Source organism: Scyliorhinus torazame, chromosome 6, assembly GCF_047496885.1.
Source record: "Scyliorhinus torazame isolate Kashiwa2021f chromosome 6, sScyTor2.1, whole genome shotgun sequence".
NCBI classification, from domain to species: Eukaryota; Metazoa; Chordata; class Chondrichthyes; order Carcharhiniformes; family Scyliorhinidae; genus Scyliorhinus; species Scyliorhinus torazame.
The window spans coordinates 211,914,688-211,940,434 of record NC_092712.1 but is presented as its reverse complement, the minus strand read 5'-3'; the positions used below and the strand labels follow the sequence as shown (position 1 = coordinate 211,940,434).

The window sequence follows — 25,747 nt, the reverse complement described above, 5'->3', positions numbered from 1 at the left end:
TCGTCGACTACCTCACAGAAAGATAGAGGGAATGGAAAAGAAGTAGACAACAGCAGCAACCCAGGGGTGGGGGGAAGGAATTGGACGGACTCTCAGGGATGTTATTGTATATGTATAGGTATTTGGTATATGTAATTGTATATTGGATTGTATTTTTGGAGAGTATTTACTTTGGACAAGGCTGTTGCCATTTAGTTTTGTTTTTGTTTATATATTACTTATTTATTTGTTGAAAACTGGCCATGGTTATTTATATTGCTTTATTGTTGTGTAAAAGAAACACTACGTATTGTTATGTTTGGCCAAAAAACTTGAATAAAATATATTTTAAAAAAAAGAAAACGTAAGCACAACTCGGATGGGGAAGCATCAGAAAGAAACATCAATGAAGAGTCAAAAGTAAGGATGAGTCTCCTGGAGACTCTTAAAGTGATGCAAGCCTCAACTGATGACTTCATAAAGGAAAAAAACTGTAAAATACACGAAGGGGCTAGAAGCTAACAGTGCTGACATTTTACAGTTGGACGTGTTAATTTGTTAACAGTTTATGAGCAGCTATCAATGATGAGAATAATATCTGTAATATGCTTCCTATGTTTACAGTCAAGGTAAGTGGAGACTACATGATTGGCACTAAATTCTTGAAGGGACAATCTCCAATTTTTTTCCAGCAACTAATTTAAATAATCACCTCTTCATCGTGGAGTATGATTAATGGGGGGGAAATTGGAATTCCTGCTATTTAATTTTTCACCTTTGAAATTAAATAACTTTTTACATTGGCACCCACACACTAAACTCTGTTTCAAAGCCTCAAACAGATTTGGTTGCTGGGAAAGTTTCCTAAAAATCCAAGTTACATTGACTTGTACCCAGATTTTATTTTTTTGGATACACTAGTTTCGGCAGAATCAGTGACAAGATGGCATTGTTAACTCACCATATTTTCTACAGGATTTGAGAGGCATCCAGGTGCTGATTTATTCATGGTCACCATTTGTGCCACTCCACAAGTAGTTGACAGAAAGTAGTTCTCAGTATTTGCTATAAGGCTGCCTGTCCTTCCATGTACTCAGTTAGAATGGTATATTATTATGTTGCACACACACAGACCATTTTATACTGGAACTATACTGCTTTCTTTTACTAGTGCTGGGTCAAAATCCACTTTGTGTATTCCTCCAACACCTGGATTGCTGCAGTTCAAGAAGGCAGCACACCATCACTTCCTTAAGGGCAATTAGGGATGTGCAACAAACACTGGTCCAGCCAGCAATGCCACATCTCAGGAACAAAAAAAAACCTTCGATGTAATTGAAAGATACCGATCGAGGGGAGCCAATTTCTGAATGTTAATTGGGTCTACGTTACATGGGTGAATTTCAAGCCCCCCCCCCCCCCCCCCCCCCCCCCGCAGATTTGATGTTGTGGGGGAGGCCGCATTGGGACCCTACTGCATTTGCGTCTCTGCCCCAGTGAAGTCCATAGTGGGAAATGTAAATATGGACTCCCAGAAGGGTTTCAAAAACCCAGTCTGCCACTGCCACCGGCACCGCCCCCCCCCCCCCCCCCCCCCCCCCCCCCCCCCCCCCCGCATTCCCATCACCCCCCTCGTCTACAAGAAGCAACCCTTTCTGCATAACACTCAGCCACCACTTTTGCACCTGTGGCCTGCAGTCCCTCACTGATCCTTGGTCTCTGGTGGGTGCATTGCATGCAACAACCTCTGCTCTCCCACTGGCACTGCTGGCAATGAGGAACTTCTGGCCTTTGACTCATCAGCAGCTCTCAGGAGCAGAATTTAGGTTCCTTGTGTCCTTGATCGAGAGGAAGACCTGTCGCTGGCCAGTTAATAATAATCTTTTATTGTCACAAGTATGAAGTTACTGTGAAAAACCCCAAGTGCCTAATACAGTGGGCCTTCCCCAGAGGAGACAATGTATGGCTCTTGGTGACTCTTTAGCCAATTGGATGAAATCCTACCTAGGAGGCTATATATCTATCTTTGAGCAATTGAGCATCCAGTACTGCAATGGTAGAGCATCTGTGTGGTCTTATTTTCATGTTTCTCTAAATCTGTAAACCAAAACAGCATTTTAAGACTCTTGAAGCATTTTTGCATTAGTTCCACTCACAGTTCACTCTTTCCCGGTGTATCATCATCATTTTGATGAGAAAACTGAGTGTAAAATCTGTACAATGTTCAGGCAATAAAACACACTTTTCCTAACAAGTTATGACAGCTTGAGACAAATTGTAGCATGGTTACATGAGGTCAGCGTTTCTATTAATAGCATTACTAAGTATAATGCCCTTTTAAAACTGTAAAATAGTCACAGAATGTTTTATCAAATTAACTCCTTAAATAACTTGCAAGCATATTTAATTTTGTACATCCATGTTGTGTGGCAGTATGTATTTGTGTGCATCTCACCAATAAACCAAGCAGATATTTTCTACAAATGCACAGATGCACAATGTTCACTGTTACTAACTGGTAAATGCTTTAATCCAACAGACATTATTCTAATTTACAATCCCAATGAAGAAACACTGCAATGCAGAGACAAAATTGCTTAATTGTCAAGAATGCTCACCTTTGCCATCTGGGCTTGTACTCCACTGGCTTTGAGAGATGCCACTGCCTTCTGCGCAGCTGCTGGGCTGTCAAAATCTACGAAGCCATAGCCTGTGAAAGACAGTTACCGTACAATATCAGCACCAGGTACGTGCATCGAATCCAAAAGCAGTTAACTGCAACAAAGGAGCCTCTTGTTTGACCCAGAATCAGATTAAAATGAAAAGATCATTCGTCTTTTCAAAATTCTGCTCTCATTCCTCCAGAACCGTATCCTGCATATGGTGAAGGTATATATGGAGCTGAGTAAAGGAACCAATCTCATCAAAGGAGGCTTTATTTGCTGGGCTGACATAGAAGCACACTGATGGTGATGCATTGGTTGTAAACCCTAATTTAACTAATTGGTAATAAACATTTGACTGGAACCTTATTCTGACAGTGCTCTTTTTTTAAACAGAAGTCGTCATAGAAAACATTTCCTCATTCTGCATTTATGTAGCGGCATGGATTTTTTTCTTTATCTTTCCTTTTAAGCTCAACTTATTTTACCAGCTATTGCACACGAGCTGAGTAAATGGGGAAATTCACAACGGGATGTGAACTGGAGGTAAGGAGTAGCAGGGCAGGGGACAGATTATTTTCCATACTCGGGAATGAACACTTTGCAACAGCTTTAATGGCTGTGTCACTGCAGCAATGTCTGAGGGAAAGATCTGAATTGGTTTAAGCAAAAGCTGCAAAACATACAATTGAGGGCAGAGGCTGAATGGGCATGCAAATCCAGCATGCAGTAGTCAGGATTTAAAAGATTTATGAGTGCCATCAAGACATTCCTCTACACATGAAAAAAACTAACATTGCGACAAAGGTAAATCATGTCAACAAGCATGAGGGTTTAATAGATTTCACTTACAGTCAGGAAAAACTCCCAGGACCGAACAATAACTTTAATAATATGTGTCACATTCTGGTTAGAACAGTTTCCAAGAAACTGTGAAGGACAGTAGGACAGAATTTCCCCCCGAGCAGGATCCGGTGGAATGTACTGGCAATTCTGCTGGAAAACTCCGTTTTGCCCACGGGCCTCATTTTCACTGGTTGGTTCTAGAAACCAAGCACCCATGATGGTCCAATGGCTCTGTGCAAAATGACATGATCTCCCAACTAGAAGGAAAGGAACTGCAATATCATTGCAACAGCTTCAACTCCATGTACCTCTCAAACTTACAAACCATCCAGGCGAACATAATTGCTGGTCTTTCGTTGACAGTGGGTCAATGTCGTTGCATTCCCTACCTAACATACAATTGGAGCATCATCAGCTCCAGAACTGAAGTGGTTCAAGGGAAAGGTCCAACATCACCTTCTCGGGGCTACTGGGAAAGACAGTAAAAACGCCTTTTACTGGCAATGTCTACATCTCAAGAGCAAATTTCTAAAAAATTGCCCGACCATTTTCACAAATCTTCATCTTCTCAACCTTAAGTTAGACAGTCTCTTTACTCTCCCTATTCCCAATATACCGACCATCAGTCAGGACAAGGAACTGTCATCTGATGCTACAGTTCTTTGGTAGACTGGCAGGAAACATGTACCTGAATATTATTACAAATCTTCCTACAGAAGACAACTTGCATTGTATGCTGTGATATGTATTTATTCAGAAAAACCAAAAAGGTGTAGATGAATAGAACAGAGTGACATTTTCCCATATAAACTACATATTTCCAGTATGCATAAATTAACTCAAAATGTACAACTTAAAAGTTGCAAATCTTTCCTTTCAACCCACGTAAAACAATAAAGAACAAATACTCGCAAGTAGGAAAGAAGAAAAAACATTTATTATTTCAACAATTATCCATTCATGGAAGGTGTTCCACCATTTAATCACTGACTTCTGAGGATAGTCAAGCAAAGGTTCACCATACTTATTTATACTCTTTATTCAAGCTTGTATAGTTGCTTTCTGCAGACACACCCACGGTCCGTACAGCACACCTCCTGTTAAAAGCAGTGAAACAGGAGACACTTCACAGCCAGCAGATAGCTCAAAGGTGGTCCAACAGATAGCTCACAAGTCACAAACTTGCGTCATGGTCAGCCTACAGTATAAAGATTGGTATCCTGTCAGTTGACTGTGCCTGACTTATCTTATCTACAGCACAGTTGGATTGAAACTGGAGAGAAAAATGTGAATTTTAATGGGCATTCTGTAGCCCGAGGAAGGTCAGTTGGTGAACCCACTGTGCACTCCAGAAGTTTCTATTTATTTCCACAGTCATTTCACTACAAAAATCATGAAAACTAAGTAAGGATTGTTACAAGAAGACGCAATGCACTTTGAGTTCAAAAATATTTTCAGTGAGCTTTCCAATAGACAAAATAGATCTTTATACAATAACATGCACTGTGCTTCTATCAGATGTCAGTATACAACACACATATCTAAGTAATCTACCGAATCAATATGTTGTAAGGCTAACCTAATTTATTTTTAAGATTAATCAACTTGTTTTGGAAGAAAAATATTTTAATTTGGCTGGCTTTAAAGGAATGACAAAAGGCTGTACAGGGGTTGAATTTCCACATAACCGTCACTTCAGTGGAAGATTGGTGGAAAGCCTGAAGAAATATTGCAAACTACCACTTATGCAATTCCTCTGGGGATTGATGTGTTGGGTGTTCTGGATCACAAACAGGTCACCAACAGTGGAAGTGGTGCAACTCAATTTTATTATAAGGTTAACTATATTAACATACTTGAACTGTGGGTAAATGCAATACCAGCTTTAACTGTTGACCCTTGCCTAGTCCTAACCAGGTGATGCACTCAGCACATGGTGAATGTCTGTGTTGCAGGCTGTGAGCTCTGTGCTCCGAGCTGGCTGCTACTAGAATGAGCGGGAACTCTCCTGTCCCCTGTCTTTATACTGCGTGTGCTCTCACTGGTGATTGGCTGCGGTGTTGTGTAAGCTGATTGGTCCCACTGTGTGTCCATCAGTGTGTGTGTGTGTGTGTGTCTGCACCATAATATACTGGTGTATATTATGACAGGGATCTCTGCTGATCATCTGTGCAGTGGGCGATGGGGAAAACCTTCATGGAAATTCTAGTCCTCTGCAACTTAGTTTAATTAATTTTGATTTGGTAAATTTGAAATGCTCAGCTGATTACTTGACAACAGTTCTAGAATTTGAACACCAGGGTTTATCAGTATGCAACAGGTTTTCAACAAGAATTAATATCAAGTACAACTGTTCATAGAGTAGATAAAACATGAACTGACACCAAAAGCATGACGGGCTGGATTTGATCCAGCAGGTTTGAGGGTGGTGGGGGATGGGGACGGGGGTGGGGCATGTAAAATGCAATGGGTCACCTACCTGCCACAGACTGTCCCTGCTTCCAATAGAATTTTACTAGCGGCAGAGTACGCACTGGGTGGATCGTCCAAAAGTGGGCCATTTGAAATCCTTAAGTGGACCATTAATGCTCACTTAAGGGCCTCATCCTGCCACCAGATTTAACCTGCAACGGCGATGCCCATGCCAAGCACCCAGCCTAACAGATTCCCCTGCACAGGCTGGTGGCTGATGGGGTGGGGGAAGTGGTTCCTTCTGAATAGACTGTTAGATGGCAAGGGACAGCTGTTCTTCTGTTGAGCAGGCTGCCCTTGCATAGCTATTGTAATATATCAATAATATGCATCTAAATTCCATGAGGCATTTCTGTTTCAAATGCTATTTGCGGTGAGCAAACAATATTCTGGAAGGCAGCATCCAATAGATAAAGAAAAATTTATATTTAAGCCCTTAAGCTATTTTTAATTAAAATGTGAGATCTGTTAAATTCCACTCATCTTTTAACAATTTATTTACCACGGGGATATTTGTAACAGAACAAAAATACATTCTCTGATTCGTAGTCAGGAATGTGGGGTTGAGATTACAATCAGATAAACCATGATTGCATTGAATGGCGGAGCAGGCTCGAGGGGCCAAGTGGCCTACACCTGTCCCTAATTCAGATGTTCGTGCTTCCTCATACTGTAACAAACCTTTTAACTGCACTATGAAAATGAGTAGATTCATTCATTCCTGCAACAATTATAAAGCAATAGTGAGGAGAGGTTGAGCACTGACTCGGTATTCTTAAATCCAAATAAGAATATTCCAGTTGCCCTTTATCATGAAGTTGTGGGGATCATTTCATGGTGCTGGAATACATTTTGTAAACTGTTTGGCTGTAAAATGACCTGCAAACAAACATGTTCTTTCTGATCTATCCTAGGAAAACACCTCTCTACCTGACTAATGATCTCATCTGGAGCAGCAACTTGTTCCAATTGTTCCTTGATGTCCCATTCATTACTAAAGTTTTTATTACAGATTTCCAACATTTATTATTTCACTGCTTATCTCGCGGCACAAACACTATTACATTAGCACAAAACATGTTTCCTGATCTGCTCCCGGGAAAAATGTACTCTTCTCTGTTTTTGCAAAACGAGAAGTTAGATCAACAAAAACCAGATCTCCCTGGATGACAAGAGCAGGATGAAACAGAAACAAAGGGGCATAGGACAAACATCAGGTTGATAATACGAGTGAGAACCAGGCTGAATATATAAGGTTCAGAGGGAAGGAAATCAGAGAGACAAAGAGAGAATATGAGAAGAGACAGGCAGCTAGCATAAAAAAGAATTTGAAAGTCTATAAGCATCAGATAGCAAAAGGGTAGTAAGAACAGGTTTGGGGCTGATTCGGGAGGGGACATGGCTGAGGAACTAAGTACTTTGCATCTGTCTTTATCATGGAAGAAAATGCTGAGTTACTTGAGACACTGGGCATTCTAAAATGTGATTAAAAAGCAGGTATTCAAAGTCACCTGGACTCGATGGGTTGCATCTGAGGATGCTGAGAGAATTGAGGCTTGAGAGTTACAGAGCCAAGAAGTGGGTATCACCAAAATCAGCGCGATGGCCCGACACCGGCATCAAAAACGGCGTGAACCACTCCGGCGTCGGGCAGACCGGATGTAGCGGAATTCTCCACACTTCCAGGGGCTAGGTGGAGGGGTTGGCGCCGCGCCAGCTGGCGCCGAAGGGACTGCACAAGTTAGTGCACGCGCAGAACCGCTGGCGTATTCTGGCGCATGCACTGACATTGGTTTCTCCGCGCCGGCCATGGCGGAGCCCTACAGGGGCCGACGCGGAAGGAAGGAGTGCCCCACGGCACAGGCCCGCCTGCAGATCGGTGGGCCCTGATCGCGGGCCAGGCGACCGTGGGGGCCGCCCCTGGGGTCGGATCCGCCCGCGCCCCCCTAAGGACTGCACCAGCCGACCTACCTGCCAGGTCTCGCCGTGTGGGACCATGATTAATCCACGCCGGCAGGACTGGCCTAAAACGGGCAGCCGCTTGGCCCATTGGGGTCCGGAGAATTGCTGGGGGGGCTGCTGCCAATGGCCCCCGACCGGCGTGATCCCCGCCCTCGCCCGAAAACCGGCGCCGGAGAATACGGCAGTTGGCGTCGGAGCGGCGGGGCGGGATCCCCGGGGATTCTCCGACCTAGCGGGGGTGGTCGGAGAATCCCGCCCATAATCTTTCAATCCTCCTGAGATATGAGAATAGTAGGAGAGCACTGAAAAACTGCAAATGTTCCAGACTTATTCAGAAAACATGCAAGGATAAGGCCAGCAACTTCAGGCCAATCAATTTAACCTTGATAGTGGGAAAACCTTTAGAGACAGCAATCCGGGAATAAATTAACAGTCACTTGGAAAAGTGTGATTAATTAGGGGAAGCCAACATGAATTTGCACGGAGGCAGATGGTGTTTAACTAACTTGATTGAGTTTCTGATGAGGTAACAGAGATGGTTGATGATAGTAATACAGTTGATATGCTGTATTATGGCTTTTTAGAAGCCACTGAATGAATTGCTGCTCAGTAGACTGGCCAGCAAAGTTGAAACTCTTGGAATAAAAGGGACAGCGGGAGCTTGGATACGATGAAGGTTGAATGACAGGAAACAGAGTGTACTGGGGAACAATTATTTTTCAGTCTGGAGGAAGGTAAACAATGGGGTCCCCCAGGGGTCAGTAATAGAACCATTGCTTTTCTTGCTATATTTTAATGATCTGGACTTGGGTGTGCAGAGCACAATTTCAAAATTTGCAAATGACACAAAACTTAGAAGTACTGTGAACCGTGAGGAGGAGAACAACATATTTCAAGAGGATATATAGACAGTTTGTTGCAATGGGCAGATGTGTGGCAGTTGACGTTTGATGCTGAGAGGTGCGAGGTGGTAGACTTTGGAAGAATGGGGACAGGCAATATAAATTAAAGAGAACAGTTCGAAAGAAGCTGAGGCAACTGGGAGAACTGGGGGTTTTGTGATCAAGTCATTAAAAGCAGTGGGACAGGTTGAGAAAGTGGCTAAAAACACATATGGGATCCTGGGTTTTATAAATAGCGGCATAGAGTACAAAAGCAAAGCTCCCTGCTGAGGTTGAATCCTGGCCAATAAATGCAGACAGACATGGAATACCAGCGTTCAATCTAGCATTGCAGACCTCGCTCTGCGGCTGCGATTGTGAGAAGGGCACAGCTGTGAATGCAGGCCAGCCTTCCACAATAACCGTCTAGCAGCTGTGCCCACTGTTTTTTACACCTATTTAAAATAGTCTTCAGAGGGCACCTCCATCTTGAGGCACCCTCACTTTCTCCTATCTACATCAGTAACCCCCACTGCTGATAATGGGGCTGCTGATCTTTCTGTGCTGAGAAGCCCCCTTTTGCCTCTCCAGCTTCAGGAGCTCATCCTCCACCCTTAATTGGACAGGGCTCTTGGCAGCAGTCAGTTAATTAGCTGCCTCCTCGAAAAATCACTTCCGGGTCCTGCCGGAACTCAGCCCAGCATCAGGGTCATGGCATGGAATGAAAATCCAGCCCATAGAGCGAGCAGCAGCTCAGATTATATTTCAGCTTAAAAGGGCATTAAGAACTCAAATATGACTAGAGTATTCAGAAATATAAAGAAACAAAAATTGATCTGTGGGGAATGATAACGCTTATAAAAATTGAATGTCAGTATTTCAAAGGTAACATAAATAAACTTGCACTTACTGAGCTGCCGATTCAATCTCACCATTCCCTGGCCCACTCTGAAGCACTTGAGCTAAAATCATAGGACAGTTGGTATGCTTTGGCTCAAAATTGAAGAGAATTCTTGCCTTTACTGTTTGAATGGTAACCTTCCTTCCTCCTTCAGCTCTTCCCTTGTTACATGAGGTCACCACAAGCTGCTTCATCACTCCTTCATATCATACATAATGTTTTGGATTTAGCAGGTGGTTTTTACAGCCAGATGCCCTTTCTGCCACTAACCTCCCTATTTACTCAGGCTGGCAGCCGGTACTGATGCATGCTGGCTTCCTGTACCAGTAGCTTGATTCTATCCTGCCAGCAAATCCTGGAATGAGCCTGAAATGCAGGACCTTCTGACTCAAAGGCAGGAAAGCTATCCAGTGAGCCACTCCTGCACCTTACTGACTTGAACAGTGATCAATCTACTGTAAAACAACCAAAAAGCCATTAGGAGAGAAAATGAGGTGTTCCCAGTCAGCAAACTAGCAACAAGACTGAAGAATTTTTAATGGATTGTTTCGTAATAAGGAAGAGAGGGCCAGAGACACAAACAGGCCAGGATCTCACAACTGAATCTTCTGGAGAGAGCTGCTCAGGAGACTCCACCGCAGGGCAAAGCAATGGTGGTGTGAACTGCTCAGGAAAGTCCACAGCAGGACAAAGCAGAGCGGGTATGAGCTCCAGGGTCTCTGGTGAACAGCCCATTAAGAAGCTGAAATCGGGAACAAAGCAGTGTAAAGATGATATCTTGAGGTATGGCTTTATTAATTGTGCCAATGCAAATCAGAACGCAAAGCCCATGTATGCCATATGATGGCAAATGAAAGTTTCAAACCCTCAAAACTTCAAAGGCATTTGAAGACTAAGCATGGCGAGTTTGAGGACAAACCTCTTGATTCATTTCAAAGGATACTGTGAGAACTTAAATCGCCAGCTGAAGTCCTTAGCAGAAATCTAACATTGACAAAGCAAATGAGATGGTGAGGACCAAGCAGGCTCACCTGTCACATTAAAGGTAAGCAATAATGGTGGGTTGCGAAGCTCGGCCGACATGGGTTGCAAAGGTCGGCCGGCGGGGGTCGCGAAGGTCGGTGGACGGTAAAAGTGGATCCGGGGTAAAAAGTTTGAAAAACACTGGGGTAGGGTATAGCAAGGTCTATGGAAAGTTGGAATTAGATTCTTTTGTCTCTCTCTCTCCCACTGTGCTATATTGAGATGGATATTTTTATGGAGTTGGGGGGTGAGAGATAGTCAAGTTGTGAAAATGTTTTGAGAAGGACACAACAGCAGTTACATTTGAGAGGAAGGAAAGGTAAAACTGGTTGGACAGGCTGGAACAAACATCAGGTGGTTATTAAGAGACAGCAGAGAAAAACACACAGGACTTGGCATTCTCATCAGCGCTGGATAATGTGTGTCAGCTGGGCCATGCCTGAGAATGACTGCGCCTAACAAGAACTGACAGGCACCTGCGCATGCAGAATACTCACTAAGTAGAAGGAAATAAACACATGGATGAAGAGGAATGGTCCATGCATGGAATGCTGCTAATCATGTGTGAATGATGGCAACTAATAAGAAACTTGGTTAAGTGTGGTCTTCTGTAGAATTGTATTGAATCCACAGCACAGAAACAGAACATGCAGTCTAATTAATCAATGTCAGTGTTTTAGACTCCACACAAACCTCCTCATACCAAAACTGTTTTTTGCCTGCTTCCTCACCATATCCATATCCCACTAATCGTTTCTTCCTCATGTATACACCAGGCTTCCCTTCAAGTACACCAATGCTAACTGCTTCAATCTCTCCAAATGGCAATAAGTTCCACATCTTCATCATTCTGTGCGAAGAAATACCCTGTAAATTCCTATGTGATTGGTGAGTGGTTATTTTATTTATAGACCCCCTTGTTCTGGGCTCATCGTCAACAGGTACCAATTTCTAAACAACCACCCTATTGAACATCTTCAGAATTTCAAAGACCTCCATTTGGTCCCTTAGTCTTCACTTTTTCAGAATTCTTCTCAGATTCTTAATTCAGGTGACCCCAATATAAATCTTTACTGCACTTTCTCCAATGCCTATATTTTCCAAATGCCTGGATTTTTACACCTGAGGAAGGAGCAGCGCTCCGAAAGCTAGTGACATCAAAACAAACCTGTTGGACTTTAACCTGGTGTTGTAAGACTTCTTACTCTGAGCTGTAAAACATCAGAGCTTACAATTTCAGTAGCTGTTTGCTGACATAAGCCCGATGGCCATCAGTATAGTATTATTACTGCTCAATTGCTTCCACAACCTATCATTATCACATTGGGGGCCTGTAAGTTTGCAGTTTGATTGATAGTTAGAAGAAGCTACTCAGAAATTAGCTGTCTTTGATGTGGGCCATGATAGCAAATGTCTGTTCTTATTATCAATTAAGTATTTGAAGGTTTTAAATGTACATAATGGGCTTTTATCAATGATATATTTGTTTAAATGGGATTTAAAGGGGCAATGAGAATGACTGTTGGGGTCATAGAATCACTACAATGCAGAAGGAGGCCATTTGGCCCATTGAGTCTGCACCACCCGTCTGAAAGAGCCCCCATGCCCCTACCCTGGGTTGGATTCTTCACAGCCCCGTGGCAAAATTGTGTTTGCCGCGGGAGCAGAGAATCGACGTTTACCCGAGAATTGGGTCTGGTGCCGCTACCGCGATTCTACGGCTCACGCGCGAATTATGCGGCGCGGCTGGGGGGGCCATTGCCAGAGGCCCTCCCAGATATACTCTGATCCCGACCGGCCGAATTCCCGACGGCGTGGTTCTAACCATGTCTGACCGGTTGGAACTCAGTCCGCGGCCACCCTGGTGGGGGGGCGGGGAGATCAAGTGGCAACCGGGGCAGCGATTGGGCGTGTCATATGGCGCGGGTCAGATCGGTGGGACCTTGTTTGTTGGTCCAGGTCCGCTGGCTGAGTCCGCAATCTCATTCGGCATGGCCGCTGGAGTGCGCATGAGGGGACTCGGAACTGGAAGTGCGGGGGCCTGTATCCACAGCCAAAGCTACATGAAGCTCCCTGGGTCCCTGCCAGCCCCCTGCAGGTAGGTGAATTGGTCTTTGTTTTTTGTAGGAAAGTCTGGAGTGAAACGCCTGTGTTTTTACGCTGGCGTGGGGACATAGCCCCATTTTAGAAGAAGCCAGCCTCCTATCTCCACAACCCAGTAACCCCACCTAACTCTTTGGGCACTAGGGGAAATGTAGCCAATCCACCTAATCTGTGCATCTTTGGACTGCGGGAGGAAACCTGAGCACCTGGAGTAAACCGACACAGGGGAGAACGTACAAACTCCATATACCCAGTGACCCAAGGCTGGAATTGAACCAGGGTCCCTTATGCTGTGAGCCAGCAGAGCTAACCACTGTGGCACCGTGCTGCCCTAGGTCATAAGGGTTGGCATGGAGGATCTGAAAGTCTATGGGGAATGGTTGAGCATAGCCTGGTATAGATGGAGCATGGCAAGTGGGTGGAAGGGGGAGGTAGTGTGAGGGGTGAGGCCAAGAAGGCCTTTCTGTTTTCATTACAACTGGGTCAAAGCCTTGGAGTGCTGAGACAAGCCTTTTAAACAGCACATCTCAGAACTCAGCAGCCCTTGTGCTAGGTGGGCTCCACACTTCTGGGGGTGGTGGGTTCTGACTCCAGCACACTCTCACCATCACAATCTCACCCCAAAACATGAATCTTGCTCTTGAGGGAGGTTTCCCCCGAGGCCTGTGCACGAAGCAGGAGGTTTCCTGACTCTGCGCCTCCGCCTTGGGACCAAAGTTCCGGGCATAGTGTGGTGACTAGAAGTATTATTAGAATTCCAGACCAAACCCCAACACTGGCTAGGATATTGGACCAAAAGGGCAATAGTTTATTTTATTTTGAAAGACTGTGCAGAAAGAATGATTTGCTCCAGGAGTGACTGCACAAAGAAATAAGGATTTGGTAATTGAAAACAAAACTTTATTATGAATACAATATTAAATTCATTAACTTCACACCTGAAGAGAACAGCTTCCAATTACCCCTTAAACACTACCACTCAATTCGCCATTAAACAACAAGAAAATAAATATACAGCTCTCAATCCAGCTTAAAATCAGCATGGCACAGAGTAATATTTGTTTTATAGAACAGATTTGGGCTCCGGTTAGAAACCCTGCAGACTATGGCCGGAAGTCTTCAAGAAGCTGTTCCAACAGGCTTGTTTCAGCTTCTTCTTTGTCATCAGACAAGACTGCTCTGCTTTAACTATTATTATTCTTTTTAACCTAACCGACTGGGAGAGAAAACTGTCTTTCCTTGTGGTACAATTGTGGGTTGCCAGATCAGACTTCAACTCTTCTCCCAAAAGCTTTCTCAAAATAGCTCTCTGAAACCCATAGCTCCAACCAGCAATTACATCATTCCCGAGCTGAAAAACAAATGAATCTCCAGGGACTTCCCCAGTCCAACCACGGTGTGTTGCCTAGACTGAAAAACACATTCCTCTGGTCAATTTCACCCTCTGGCTCCCAAAAGCTCTCAGGCGCTGCAGAACAGGATTCCCCTTAAAAAAGCATAACCGCTGCAGGCAATCACCATTATAACCCCAGGCGTTTAACCAATAAAATGCCCAATACTTAGAATCCAATATTCCTAAAATCTTCTATCCACTGTGTACACAGTATTCCAAGTATGGTCCAACCCAAGGTTCTATATATTCCGTTCTCTCAGGTGAATATAAAAGATCCCATTACCTTATTTGATAGCAGAACAGTGGAGTTCTCCCTGGTGTTTCAGACAATATTTATCCCTCAACCAACACTGTGGGGAGGGAGGATTCACCGTTGCCCCCCTCCCCCCTCGGCGGTAATTGTCCGTGTGGAGTTTGCACCTTCTCCCCATGTCTGCGTGGGTTTCACCCCCACAACCCAAAGATGTGCTGGTTAGGTGGATTGGCCATGCTAAATTGCCCCTTAATTGGAAAAAGAAAAATAACTGGCTACTCTAAATTTATAAAAATAAATTGTGCTGTGAATCAAGAAGAAAAATGAAGGATCAGGTTGGAGTTAGTTATAGGTGAAAGTTTCTGAGACAACAAAAGGTGTCCAGGCAAAAGCCTGAATAATGTGTGTGAAAGACACAAAACATAATTTTGTAGCTTTATCACGGTGTGAAAAATTGATTTTTAATGTTTATTTGTGAGGAAGTTTGTATTTTGGAATGCACAATTTAGTTCCCAGTGTCATGGCCGATTTTAAGATGTTACCCTTTAGTGCTCGTGATCAAATACATTTGTCTGTGGATGTGTGTGTTTTCATTTTTTAAAATATATTTTATTGAAGTTTTTCAAACAAAGATTTTCCGTTTTTACAACTTAATAAAGGAATATACATTAAACGTTATTTAAATAATATATTAAACTAACAACAGGTGGAAAAAGAAATACACAAAAAGCAAATATCAACAACTAACTAAGAAAAACAAGAACACGGAATAATCCTCCCCCCCTCCCCCCTGGGTTGCTGCTGCTGCCTTTTCTGTTTCTCCATTATCATTCCGCGAGATAGTCAAGGAACGGTTGCCACCGCCTGGTGAACCCCTGAGCCGATCCTCTTAACGCATATTTTATTCGTTCCAGTCTTATGAACCCTGCCGTGTCGTTTATCCAGGCCTCCACGCCCGGGGGCTTCGCTTCTTTCCACAGAAGTAGAATCCTTCGCCGGGCTACTAGGGACGCAAAGGCCAAAACGTCGGCCTCTTTCGCCTCCTGCACTCCCGGTTCCACAGCAACCCCAAATATAGCCAACCCCCAGCTTGGTTTGACCCGGACCCCCACCACCTTTGAGATCACTCTTGTCACACCCTCCCAGACCTCATGCAGTGCCGGACACGACCAGAACATGTGAGTGTGGTTCGCCGAGCTTCCTGAGCACCTCTCACTCCTGTCCTCCACCCCATAAAACCTGCTCAGTCTTGCTCCCGTCATATGCGCTCTATGTAGAACCTTAAATTGAATCAGGCCAAGCCTGGCACACGAGGACGAGGAATTTACCCTACTTAGGGCATCTGCCCACAGCCCCTTCTCAATCTCTTCCCCCAGCTCCTCTTCCCATTCTCCCTTCAGCTCCTCTACCATCGCCTCCCCCTCGTCTCTCATCTCCCTGTATATTTCCGACACTTTACCTTCTCCAACCTATGCCCCAGAAATCACTCTATCCTGGACCCCTTGTGTCGGGAGCCGCGGAAATTCCCTCACCTGATGCCTCGTAAATGCCCTCACTTGCATGTATCGGAAGGCATTCCCTGGTGGCAACTTATATTTTTCTTCCAATTCTCCCAAACTTGCAAACGTCCCGTCCACAAACAGGTCCTTCAGCTTCCTAATTCCTGCTCGCTGCCAACATTGAAATCTCCCATCTATCCTCCCCGGGACAAACCTGTGGTTATTCCTTATCGGGGACCACACTCGTCACTCCCCTATGTCGTCTCCACTGCCCCCAGATCTTCAAGGTCGCCACCACCACTGGGTTTGTGGTGTACCTTTTTGGGGAGAATTGTAGCGGCGCCGTCTCCAGCGCTTTTAGGCTCGTTCCCTTACAGGACGCCATCTCCAACCTTTTCCACGCCGCACCTTCTTCTTCCCTCATCCACTTACAGACCATTGACACATTGGCGGCCCAATAGTAGTCACTCAGACTCGGCAGTGCCAATCCCCCTCTGTCCCTACTGCGCTGCAGGAACCCCCTCTTTACCCTCAGGGTGTTTCCCGCCCACACAAAGCTCATAATGCTCCTATCTATTTTTTTGAAGAAGGCCTTTGTAATCAGGATGGGGAGGCACTGAAACACGAAAACAAACCTCGGGAGGACCACCATTTTAACCGCCTGTACTCTGCCCGCCAATGACAGGGGCACCATATCCCACCTCTTAAAGTCCTCCTCCATCTGTTCCACCAATCGCGTCAGGTTAAGTTTATGTAGGGTTCCCCAGTTCCTGGCCACCTGTATCCCAAGGTATCGAAAATTCCTTGCTACTCTCCTCAGCGGCAGAGCATCTATCCCCCTGCCCTGTTCCCCGGGGTGCATCACAAAAAGTTTGCTCTTTCCCATATTTAATTTGTATCCCGAGAACTCTCCAAACTCTCTGAGTATCTGCATTACCTCTGGCATCCCCTCTACCGGGTCCGCCACATATAGCAGCAAATCGTCTGCATATAGTGATACTCGATGTTCCTCTCCCCCTCTAAGCATCCCCCTCCACTTCTTAGAGTCCCTCAGCGCTATGGCCAATGGTTCAATTGCCAACGCGAACAGTAACGGGGACAGGGGGCACCCTTGTCTTGTACCCTGTGTAGTCGAAAGTATCCCGATCTTTGCCTGTTTGTAACGACGCTTGCCACCGGGGCCGCTGACAAGAGTCTAACCCATCTAATGAACCCCTCCCCGAACCCAAATCTCTTCAGCACCTCCCACAAATAGTCCCACTCCACCCTATCGAATGCCTTCTCTGCATCCATCGCAACCACTATCTCTGCCTCCCCCTCCGGTGGGGGCATCATCGTCACCCCCAGCAACCTTCGTACGTTGGCATTCAATTGTCTCCCCTTAACAAACCCTGTCTGGTCGTCATGCACCACCCCTGGGACACCATCCTCTATCCTTGTCGCCATCACTTTGGCCAGCAGTTTGGCGTCTACGTTTAGGAGGGAGATGGGCCTGTATGACCCGCACTGCAGCGGGTCTTTGTCTCGTTTCAGAATTAGCGATATCGTCGCCTCCGACATTGTCGGGGATAATGTCCCCCTTTCCTTAGCCTCATTAAAGGTTCCCGCCAAAAGCGGGGCCAACAGGTCCATATACTTCCTATAAAATTCCACCGGGAACCCATCTGGTCCCGGGGCCTTCCCTGCTTGCATGTTCCCAATTCCTTTGATCACCTCATCCACCTCAATCTGCGCCCCCAGACCTGCCACCTCCTGCCCCTCCACCCTCGGGAACTCTAGCTGGTCCAAAAAGTGTATCATTCCCTCTTTCCCCTCCGGGGGTTGGGACTTGTACAGCCTCTCATAGAATGCCTTGAACACCTCGTTCACTTTCCCTGCTCTCTGCTCCATCTTTCCCGTTTCGTCCCTAACTCCTCCAATCTCTCTCGCCGCCCCCCTCTTCCGAAGTTGTTGGGCCAGCAACCGGCTCGCCTTTTCCCCATATTCATACTGTATCCCCTGTGCCTTCCTCCACTGTGTCTCTGCCTTTCCCGTGGTCAGCAGGTCAAACTCCGTCTGTAATCTTCGTCTTTCCCTGAATAGCCCTTCGTCTGGGGCCTCCGCATACTTCCTATCCACCCTCAAAATTTCCCCTACTAACCTCTCTCTTTCTTTACTCTCTTGTTTCCCCTTGTGGGCCCTGATGGAAATCAGCTCTCCTCTAACCACCGCCTTCAGCACTTCCCATACTACTCCCACTTGGACCTCCCCATTGTCATTGACCTCCAGGTATCTTTCGATACATCCCCTCACCGTTCCGCATACCCCCTCGTCCGCCAGTAGTCCCATGTCTAATCACCAGAGTGGGCGCTGCTCCCTTTCCTCTCCCAGTTCCAGATCCACTCAATGCGGGGCGTGATCTGACACGGCTATAGCCGAGTACTCCGTTCCTGCCACCCTCGGGATCAGTGCCCTTCCCAAAACAAAAAAGTCTATCCAGGAGTATACTTTATGGACGTGGGAGAAAAAGGAAAACTCTTTACCCATTGGTCTGGCAAATCTCCACGGATCTACTCCCCCCATTTGCTCCATTAATCCCTTAAGCACCTTGGCCGCTGCTGGCCTTCTCCCGGTCCTGGATCTGGACCGGTCCAGCCCTGGGTCAAGCACTGTGTTAAAGTCCCCCCCCCCCATTAACAAGTTTCCCACCTCCAGGTCCGGGATACGTCCCAGCATTCGCTTCATGAATCCCGCGTCATCCCAGTTCGGGGCATATACGTTCACCAGCACCACCGCCTCACCTTGCAATCTGCCACTCACCATTACGTCCCTGCCCCCACTATCCACCACTATGGTCTTAGCCTCGAACGATACACTTTTCCCCACCAGTATTGCCACCCCTCTGTTTTTCGCGTCCAACCCTGAGTGGAATACCACCCATCCTTTCCTCAGTCTAACCTGATCCACCAACTTCAGGTGCGTCTCCTGGAGCATAACTACGTCCGCCTTCAGTCTCTTTAAGTGCGCAAACACACTTGCCCTCTTAATCGGCCCATTTAAACCTCTCACATTCCACGTGATCAGCCGGGTTGGGGGGCCATTTAACCCCCCCCCCTTGTAGACTAGCCATCCCCTTTTTTAAACCATCTCCTTACCCAGGTCTCACGCACCCGTCTGTCCCCCAGATGGCGCCCTCCCGTCCCGACCACCTCGTCTCGTATCAGCTCCCCCTTACTCTCAGCAGCAGCAACCCAGTTAGTCCCCCCCCCCCCCCCCCGCCCGATCCCCCTCTAGCTTGATTACTCCCCCCATATTGCTTCCGGAAGTCAGCTAACTCTGGCTGACCTCGGCTTCTCCCGTTCATCCTTTGACTTCCCTGCGTGTGAGGCTCCCTTCCTTCCTGCGCCCTTTTTTCCCGCCGTAGTTTCCATAGCGCGGGAAAATACCCGCGCCTTCCTCTCGGCCCCGCCCCTAATGGCGCAGTTCCCTCATTCCCCTTCCCTGTCCCCTTTTCCACCGGCGCCCACATTTCTTCATGTCCCCCACATCGGGGGGAGAAAAAAAAAATTCCCCATCCAACATTATTACACATTAGCCCTCCCCTCTCCCCACTTTATATTTCTGTGCCACCACCTTGCTACCCCTCTCCGGGCATCAATTTCTCAAGTCTAGTCCAATTTCTCTTCCTGAATGAATGTCCATGCCTCCTCCGCCGTCTCAAAGTAGTGGTGTTTGCCCTGATGTGTGACCCACAATCTCGCCGGCTGCAGCATCCCAAACTTGACTTTCTTCCTATGGAGCACCACCTTGGCCCGGTTGAAACTCGCCCTCCTTCTCGCCACCTCCGTACTCCAGTCTTGATATACGCGTATCACCGCGTTCTCCCACTTGCTACTCCGTGTCTTCTTAGCCCAGTTCAGGACCATCCCTGTCCCTGTAGCGATGGAACTTCACCACTATTGCTCTTGGTGTTTCCCCTGCCTTTGGTTTTCTCACGAGGACCCGGTACGCTCCCTCCACTTCCAGAGGGCCCGTTGGGGCCTCAGCTCCCATTAGAGTGTGGAGCATCGTACTCACATACGCCCCAACATCAGATCCCTCTGCTCCTTCGGGGAGAACTAGAATCCGTAGGTTCTTCCTCTTCGAGCTGTTCTCCAGGGCTTCCAGCCTTTCTATGCACCTCTTGTGTAGTGCCTCGTGCGTCTCTGTTTTTACCACCAGGCCCTGTATCTCGTCTTCGTTCTCGGCTGCCTTTGCCCTCACTCCACAGAGCTCCATCGCCTGGACCTTTTGTGTTTCCTTTAGTCCCTCGATTGCCAGTAACATCAGCGCCAGCACCTCTTTCTTGAGCTCCTCCACACATCGTCGGAGGAACTCCTGCAGTTCCGGGCCCCATACCATCTGGGCTCCCTCGGCCGCCATCTTGCTTCTCTCTTCTCTGCCGCTGCTCCAAAGGATCCTCCGCAATCCGGCCACTACTGTCGCTCCTTTCCATCCACACCTTGGGGGGACTCCTTCCTTTGTCACCTCACACTGGGTTTGGCCGCAAAAAATTTCCGTTGGGGCTCCCGATAAGAGCCCAAAAGTCCGTTGAAACGGGAGGTGCCGAAACGTGCGGCTTAGCTGGTCATCGCCGCAACCAGAAGTCGCTGTGTGTTTTCTTACCCTCAGACGGATTGCGTCAACTTAAATAACTCAGCAGCAAGTTTTTGTGTATTAAAAATGAATACAGTTACTTTATTTATCATGCACATTTATCTGAAAGGTTAAATAAAAGCTTGTTTTCTCACTCACACAACTCACCCACTATCATACACGCAAAAACTAAATAGAATTTAAGGTAAAGCAATAATTATAAAAATGAAATTTAGCTCAGGCTCTATTTTGTTGCAGGCCTGATGTTTCTTGGTTGAGGTGCTATTTTGCCTGAAACATCTGAAAAGCAGGGATTTCTCCATGGTTGGAAAGGCCCTTATCTGCCAGAGACTGAGTACTCTGATGAAGGTAGTGGGAGAAGAATAGAGGAGAGAGTCATTATTTCTCTCTCAAGGTATTGCAGTCATATACTTAGGCAGCTTAGCTGACGGCAGTGGTGGATGGCTCACTCACTCTCACTGAGGGAAGTCAGTTTTGAAATCTTTCGGTGGGCAGCATGGCGGTGCAGTGGTTAGCATTGCTGCTTCACAGCGCAGAGGTTCCAGTTTCGATCCCGGCTCTGAGTCACTGTCCGTGTGGAGTTTGCATGTTCTCCCCGTGTTTGCGTGGGTTTCGCCCCCACAACGCAAAGATGTGCAGGGTAGGTGGATTGGCCACGCTAAATTGCCCTGTAATTGGAAAAAAGCCTACTTCCATGCTGTTACGTTACCCATCTTCGACTCTGCCTCAGCCTATACGTAATTAACCTGTCATGGGAGTGTCCCTTTAAGAAATGTTCTGTCTTATCACATGGCTTCAGTGATGTCATTGTGTGGGTGGGACTGGGCTGTGGCTCTGAGTTTTACTTTCGCTTTGGTTTGGGGCTGTTTTGTGGCTCTGGATTCAGACAGAGCAGTCTTGTCCTGTCTCTCTCTCTCTCTGCATCATAAAAGCTGTTTCCAGATTACGTGATAACTTGAAAATAAATAACTGCTTTCTGGAAGGAATTCAAACCTGATGTTTTGAAAAGGAAACAAGAGTGTATATCAGGTTGTGAGTGCTATGTGCTGGGCCAACCTTTGAAAAGGGTTTTCTGATTTATGGGATGTTGTTATTAAATTGAAACAATTAAGGGAAATTTATTAAGGGTTATACATAGCGTACTGTAGCTGTGTGGGGTATTTATGTTGGTAGTTGATACAAATGCTTACTGTGTGTTTATAAAAATGTTAACTAAATTCATAGAATAAAGTTTGATTATAAGTGCTTAAGGTCTCTGTTGAATAACACCTGAAAGGTAGGCCCTTGTGCTCCCGTAACCAAAATTCATAAACAGTTGTAGGTCAGGTGAACTCCATTATATACTTTGGAGTTTTCTAAACCCTGCCCATAACAAAACACTTTCTTGATTGACCTTCCATGTTCCACTCCCCATGAATTTGCGATTGTCCAAAACTGTCCTGCCCATATCCTAACTTGCATATCCTGCCTAAACTAGTATGGCAGGGGGGTGGGCACGAGAGCAATAGGTCAGAAGGTGAGAGCATTGAGGGAGAACTAGGGAATAGGGCCAGTATGGCTCTGAGGCAAAGCAGACAGGGAGAAGTTGCTGAACACAGCGGGTCTGGTGGCCTGAAGTGCATATGTTTTAATGCAAGGAGTATTACGGGTAAGGCAGATGAACTTAGAGCTTGGATTAGTACTTGGAACTATGATGTTGTTGCCATTACAGAGACCTGGTTGAGGGAAGGGCAGGATTGGCAGCTAAACGTTCCAGGATTTAGATGTTTCAGGCGGGATAGAGGGGGATGTAAAAGGGGTGGTGGAGTTGCGCTACTGGTTAGGGAGGATATCACAGCTGTACTACGGGAGGACACCTCAGAAGGCAGTGAGGCTATATAGGTAGAGATCAGGAATAAGAAGGGTGCAGTCACAATGTTGGGGGTTTACTACAGGTCTCCCAACAGCCAGCGGGAGATAGAGGCCAGATAGGTAGACAGATTTTGGAAAAGAGGTAGACAGATTTTGGAAAAGAGTAAAAACAACAGGGTTGTTGTGATGGGAGGCTTCAACTTCCCCAATATTGACTGGGACTCACTTAGTGCCAGGGGCTTAGACGGGGCAGAGTTTGTAAGGAGCATCCAGGAGGGCTTCTTAAAACAATATAAGTTTGCAGACGACACAAAGGTTGGTGGAATTGCGGATAGCGATAAGGACTGTCAGAGGATACAGCAGGATTTAGATTGTTTGGAGACTTGGGCGGAGAGATGGCAGATGGAGTTTAATCCGGTTATTGTGAGGTAATGTATTTTGGAAGGTCTAATGCAGGTAGGGAATATACAGTGAATGGTAGAACCCTCAAGAGTATTGAAAGTCAGAGAGATCTAGGTGTACAGGTCCACAGGTCACTGAATGGGGCAACACATGTGGAGAAGGTAGTCAAGAAGGCATACGGCATGCTTGCCTTCATTGGCCGGGGCATTGAGTATAAGAATTGACAAGTCATGTTGCAGCTGTATAGATCCTTAGTTAGGCCACACTTGGAGTATAGTGTTCAATTCTTGTCACCACACTACCAGAAGGATGTGGAGGCTTTCGAGAGGGTGCAGAAGAGATTTACCAGAATGTTGCCTGGTATGGAGGGCATTATCTATGAGGAGCAGTTGAATAAACTCAGTTTGTTCTCACTGGAACGATGGAGGCTGAGGAGCGACCTGATAGAGGTCTACAAAATTATGAGGGGCATAGACAGAGTGGATAGTCAGAGGCTTTTCCCCAGGGTAGAGGGGTCAATTACTAGGGGGCATTGGTTTAAGGTGCGAGGGGCAAGGTTTAGAGTAGATGTATGAGGCAAGTGTTTTTTACACAGAGGGTAGTGGGTGCCTGGAACTCGCTACCGGAGGAGGTGGTGGAAGCAGGGACGATAGTGACATTTAAGGGGCATCTTGACAAATGCATGAAAAGGATGGGAATAGAGGGATATGGACACCGGAAGAGTTCGAAGATTTTAGTTCAGACGGGCAGCATGGTCGGCACAGGCTTGGAGGGCCGAAGGGCCTGTTCCTGTGCTGTACTTTTCTTTGTTCTTTGTTCTTTGCACCAAACCCCAGTGGTCACTCATCTACATTGGCTCCTGATCCTGCAATGCGTCAAATTGTAAATATTTCTCCTCGTGTCCATATACTTTTGTGGTCTCACACCTCCCTACCAATGTAACTTGCTCCAACCTTAGCCCTGGCGAAACTCGTATTCTGCCAATCCTTGCCACTTGTGTATCCGCAATTTCCTTCACCCCACCATTAGCAGCCATGTCTCTAATTTCTCAGCTCCAAGCGTCAGCATTCCCTTCTTAAATCTTTCTGTCTCTCCCTCTCTCGCCTTCTTTATGATACTCCTGAAAACCTACCTGCTTGACCAAACTTAGTCGTCTGTTCAATTTAGCAGGAATATATATTGTTCTCTGAAGCCAACAGCATGAATCCCAAAGGCTGTGTTGCTTGCCCAGTATGAGGGTTAATGATATCTCCTCTGAGCTCGAGGGAAACTTTGAGTGAGAGAGGAAAGATTCATTGTCATCATGGGCCATGTGGGTACAAATGGCATAGGTAGGATACAGAAAGAGAAATTTCTGAGAGAGTCGAGTAGCTAGGCACTAAGTTAAAAGGCAGAACGACAAAGGTAATAATCTCTGGTTTACTACCTGAGCAAATTGACATTGGATAAGTAAGATTGAATGCATGGCTTAAAGCTTGGTCTGGGAGAAATGGTTTTCCAAACATGGGGCACTGGTACCAATACTGGGTGAAAGCCTTTAAATGAACTGTGCTGGTACCAGTGGCCTAGCAGGTGGTGTAACTCTGACTTTAAATGAAATAGTGCGGTGAGGGGAGGTGGTGGGAGGATTAACATGAGGGTAAATTTGGCAAAGGTAAAACTTGAGACAATAGAAAAGTATACTGATGTATTAAAGACAAGCTGAGTGGGATGGAAAGTATAGGGAGTTTACAGTACTAATCGTGCATCAGTGAATAAGGCCGATGTGGGGAATAGTACGAACAAAAAACTGAAGTCACCTTATCTTAATGTGTGGAACATTCACAATAAGATAGATGAACTAGTGGTACAATTAGAGATGAGTATTTCGAGGGCAGCACGGTGGTGGCGCAGTGATAGCACTGCAGCCTCACGGTGCCGAGGTCCCAGGTTCGATCCCGGCTCTGGGTCACTGTCCATGTGGAGTTTGCACATTCTCCCCGTGTTTGTGTGGGTTTCACCCCCACAACTAAAAGATGTGCAGGGTAGGTGAATTGGCCACGCTAAATTGCCCCTTAATTGGAAAAAAAATGAATTGGGTACTCTAAATTTAAAAAAAAGAGATAAGTGTTTAGGTCTAATTGCCATTACAGAGACATGGTTACAAAGTAACCAAGATTGGGAATAAATATTCCAGGTTGCACATCGTTTCGAAAAGACAGGCAAAGGAGGAAAACAAAGAGGGGAAGCTCTGATGATAAAGGATCGTGCAAGGATATTAGCGAGAAAGGATCTTGACTAAAAAAGTTAAGAAGTAGAATCAGTATGAATGGAGTTTAGGATTAGCAAGGTTCAAAAAATGCTGGGAGAACTTTCTATGCCCCCCAACATTAGCCATACCATCAGACAGAGCATTAAACAATAAATTATTGGAGTTTGCCACTAAGGCAATGGAATAGGTGTGGAAACTAGGAATATAAAACCAGATAGTAAGAGCTTTTACAGTTATATAAAAAGGTGGAGAGTAGCTAAAGTAAACATTGGTCCCTTGGTAGCAAAGACAACATAAATTATCATGAGATATGGAGAAATGGCAAAGGCATTGAACTAATATTTTGTGTCTCTCTTCACAATAGAAGACACAAATTACGAATCAGAAATAGAGGATATCCCAAGAGCTAATAACATAATTACAGCACAAGCAATACTGGAGAATCTCAAGGAATAGAATCCAATAGATCCCCAGGACATGATGGTTTACATCCTAGGCTTCTTACAGGATTTCTGCAGAGATGGTGGATGAGTTGGCTATGAGTTTCCAAAATTACCTAGATTGTAAGATAGTAAATTAACACCATTATTCAAGAAAGGAGGGAGAGAGAAAACAGGTAAGTACAGGCCAGGC

General features: G+C 45.9%; 1 protein-coding gene and 1 long non-coding RNA gene across 8 annotated transcripts in view; one reads left to right on the top strand and one right to left on the bottom strand.

Moving 5' to 3' along the window:
* The window catches only part of LOC140425249 (RNA-binding motif, single-stranded-interacting protein 3), a 2,012,293-nt gene that overhangs the window by 468,159 nt on the left and 1,518,387 nt on the right, over positions 1-25,747 (bottom strand). For all 7 annotated transcript variants that reach the window (XM_072509361.1, XM_072509362.1, XM_072509358.1 and 4 more), the window contains one exon: positions 2,598-2,689. In XM_072509361.1, coding sequence (XP_072365462.1) covers positions 2,598-2,689 — 92 coding nt within the window. The remainder of the gene's footprint in view (positions 1-2,597; positions 2,690-25,747) is intronic.
* Positions 535-3,006, top strand: LOC140425251 (uncharacterized). Its single transcript, XR_011947798.1, has 2 exons — positions 535-608; positions 2,519-3,006. It is a non-coding gene; the product is annotated as an uncharacterized lncRNA (long non-coding RNA).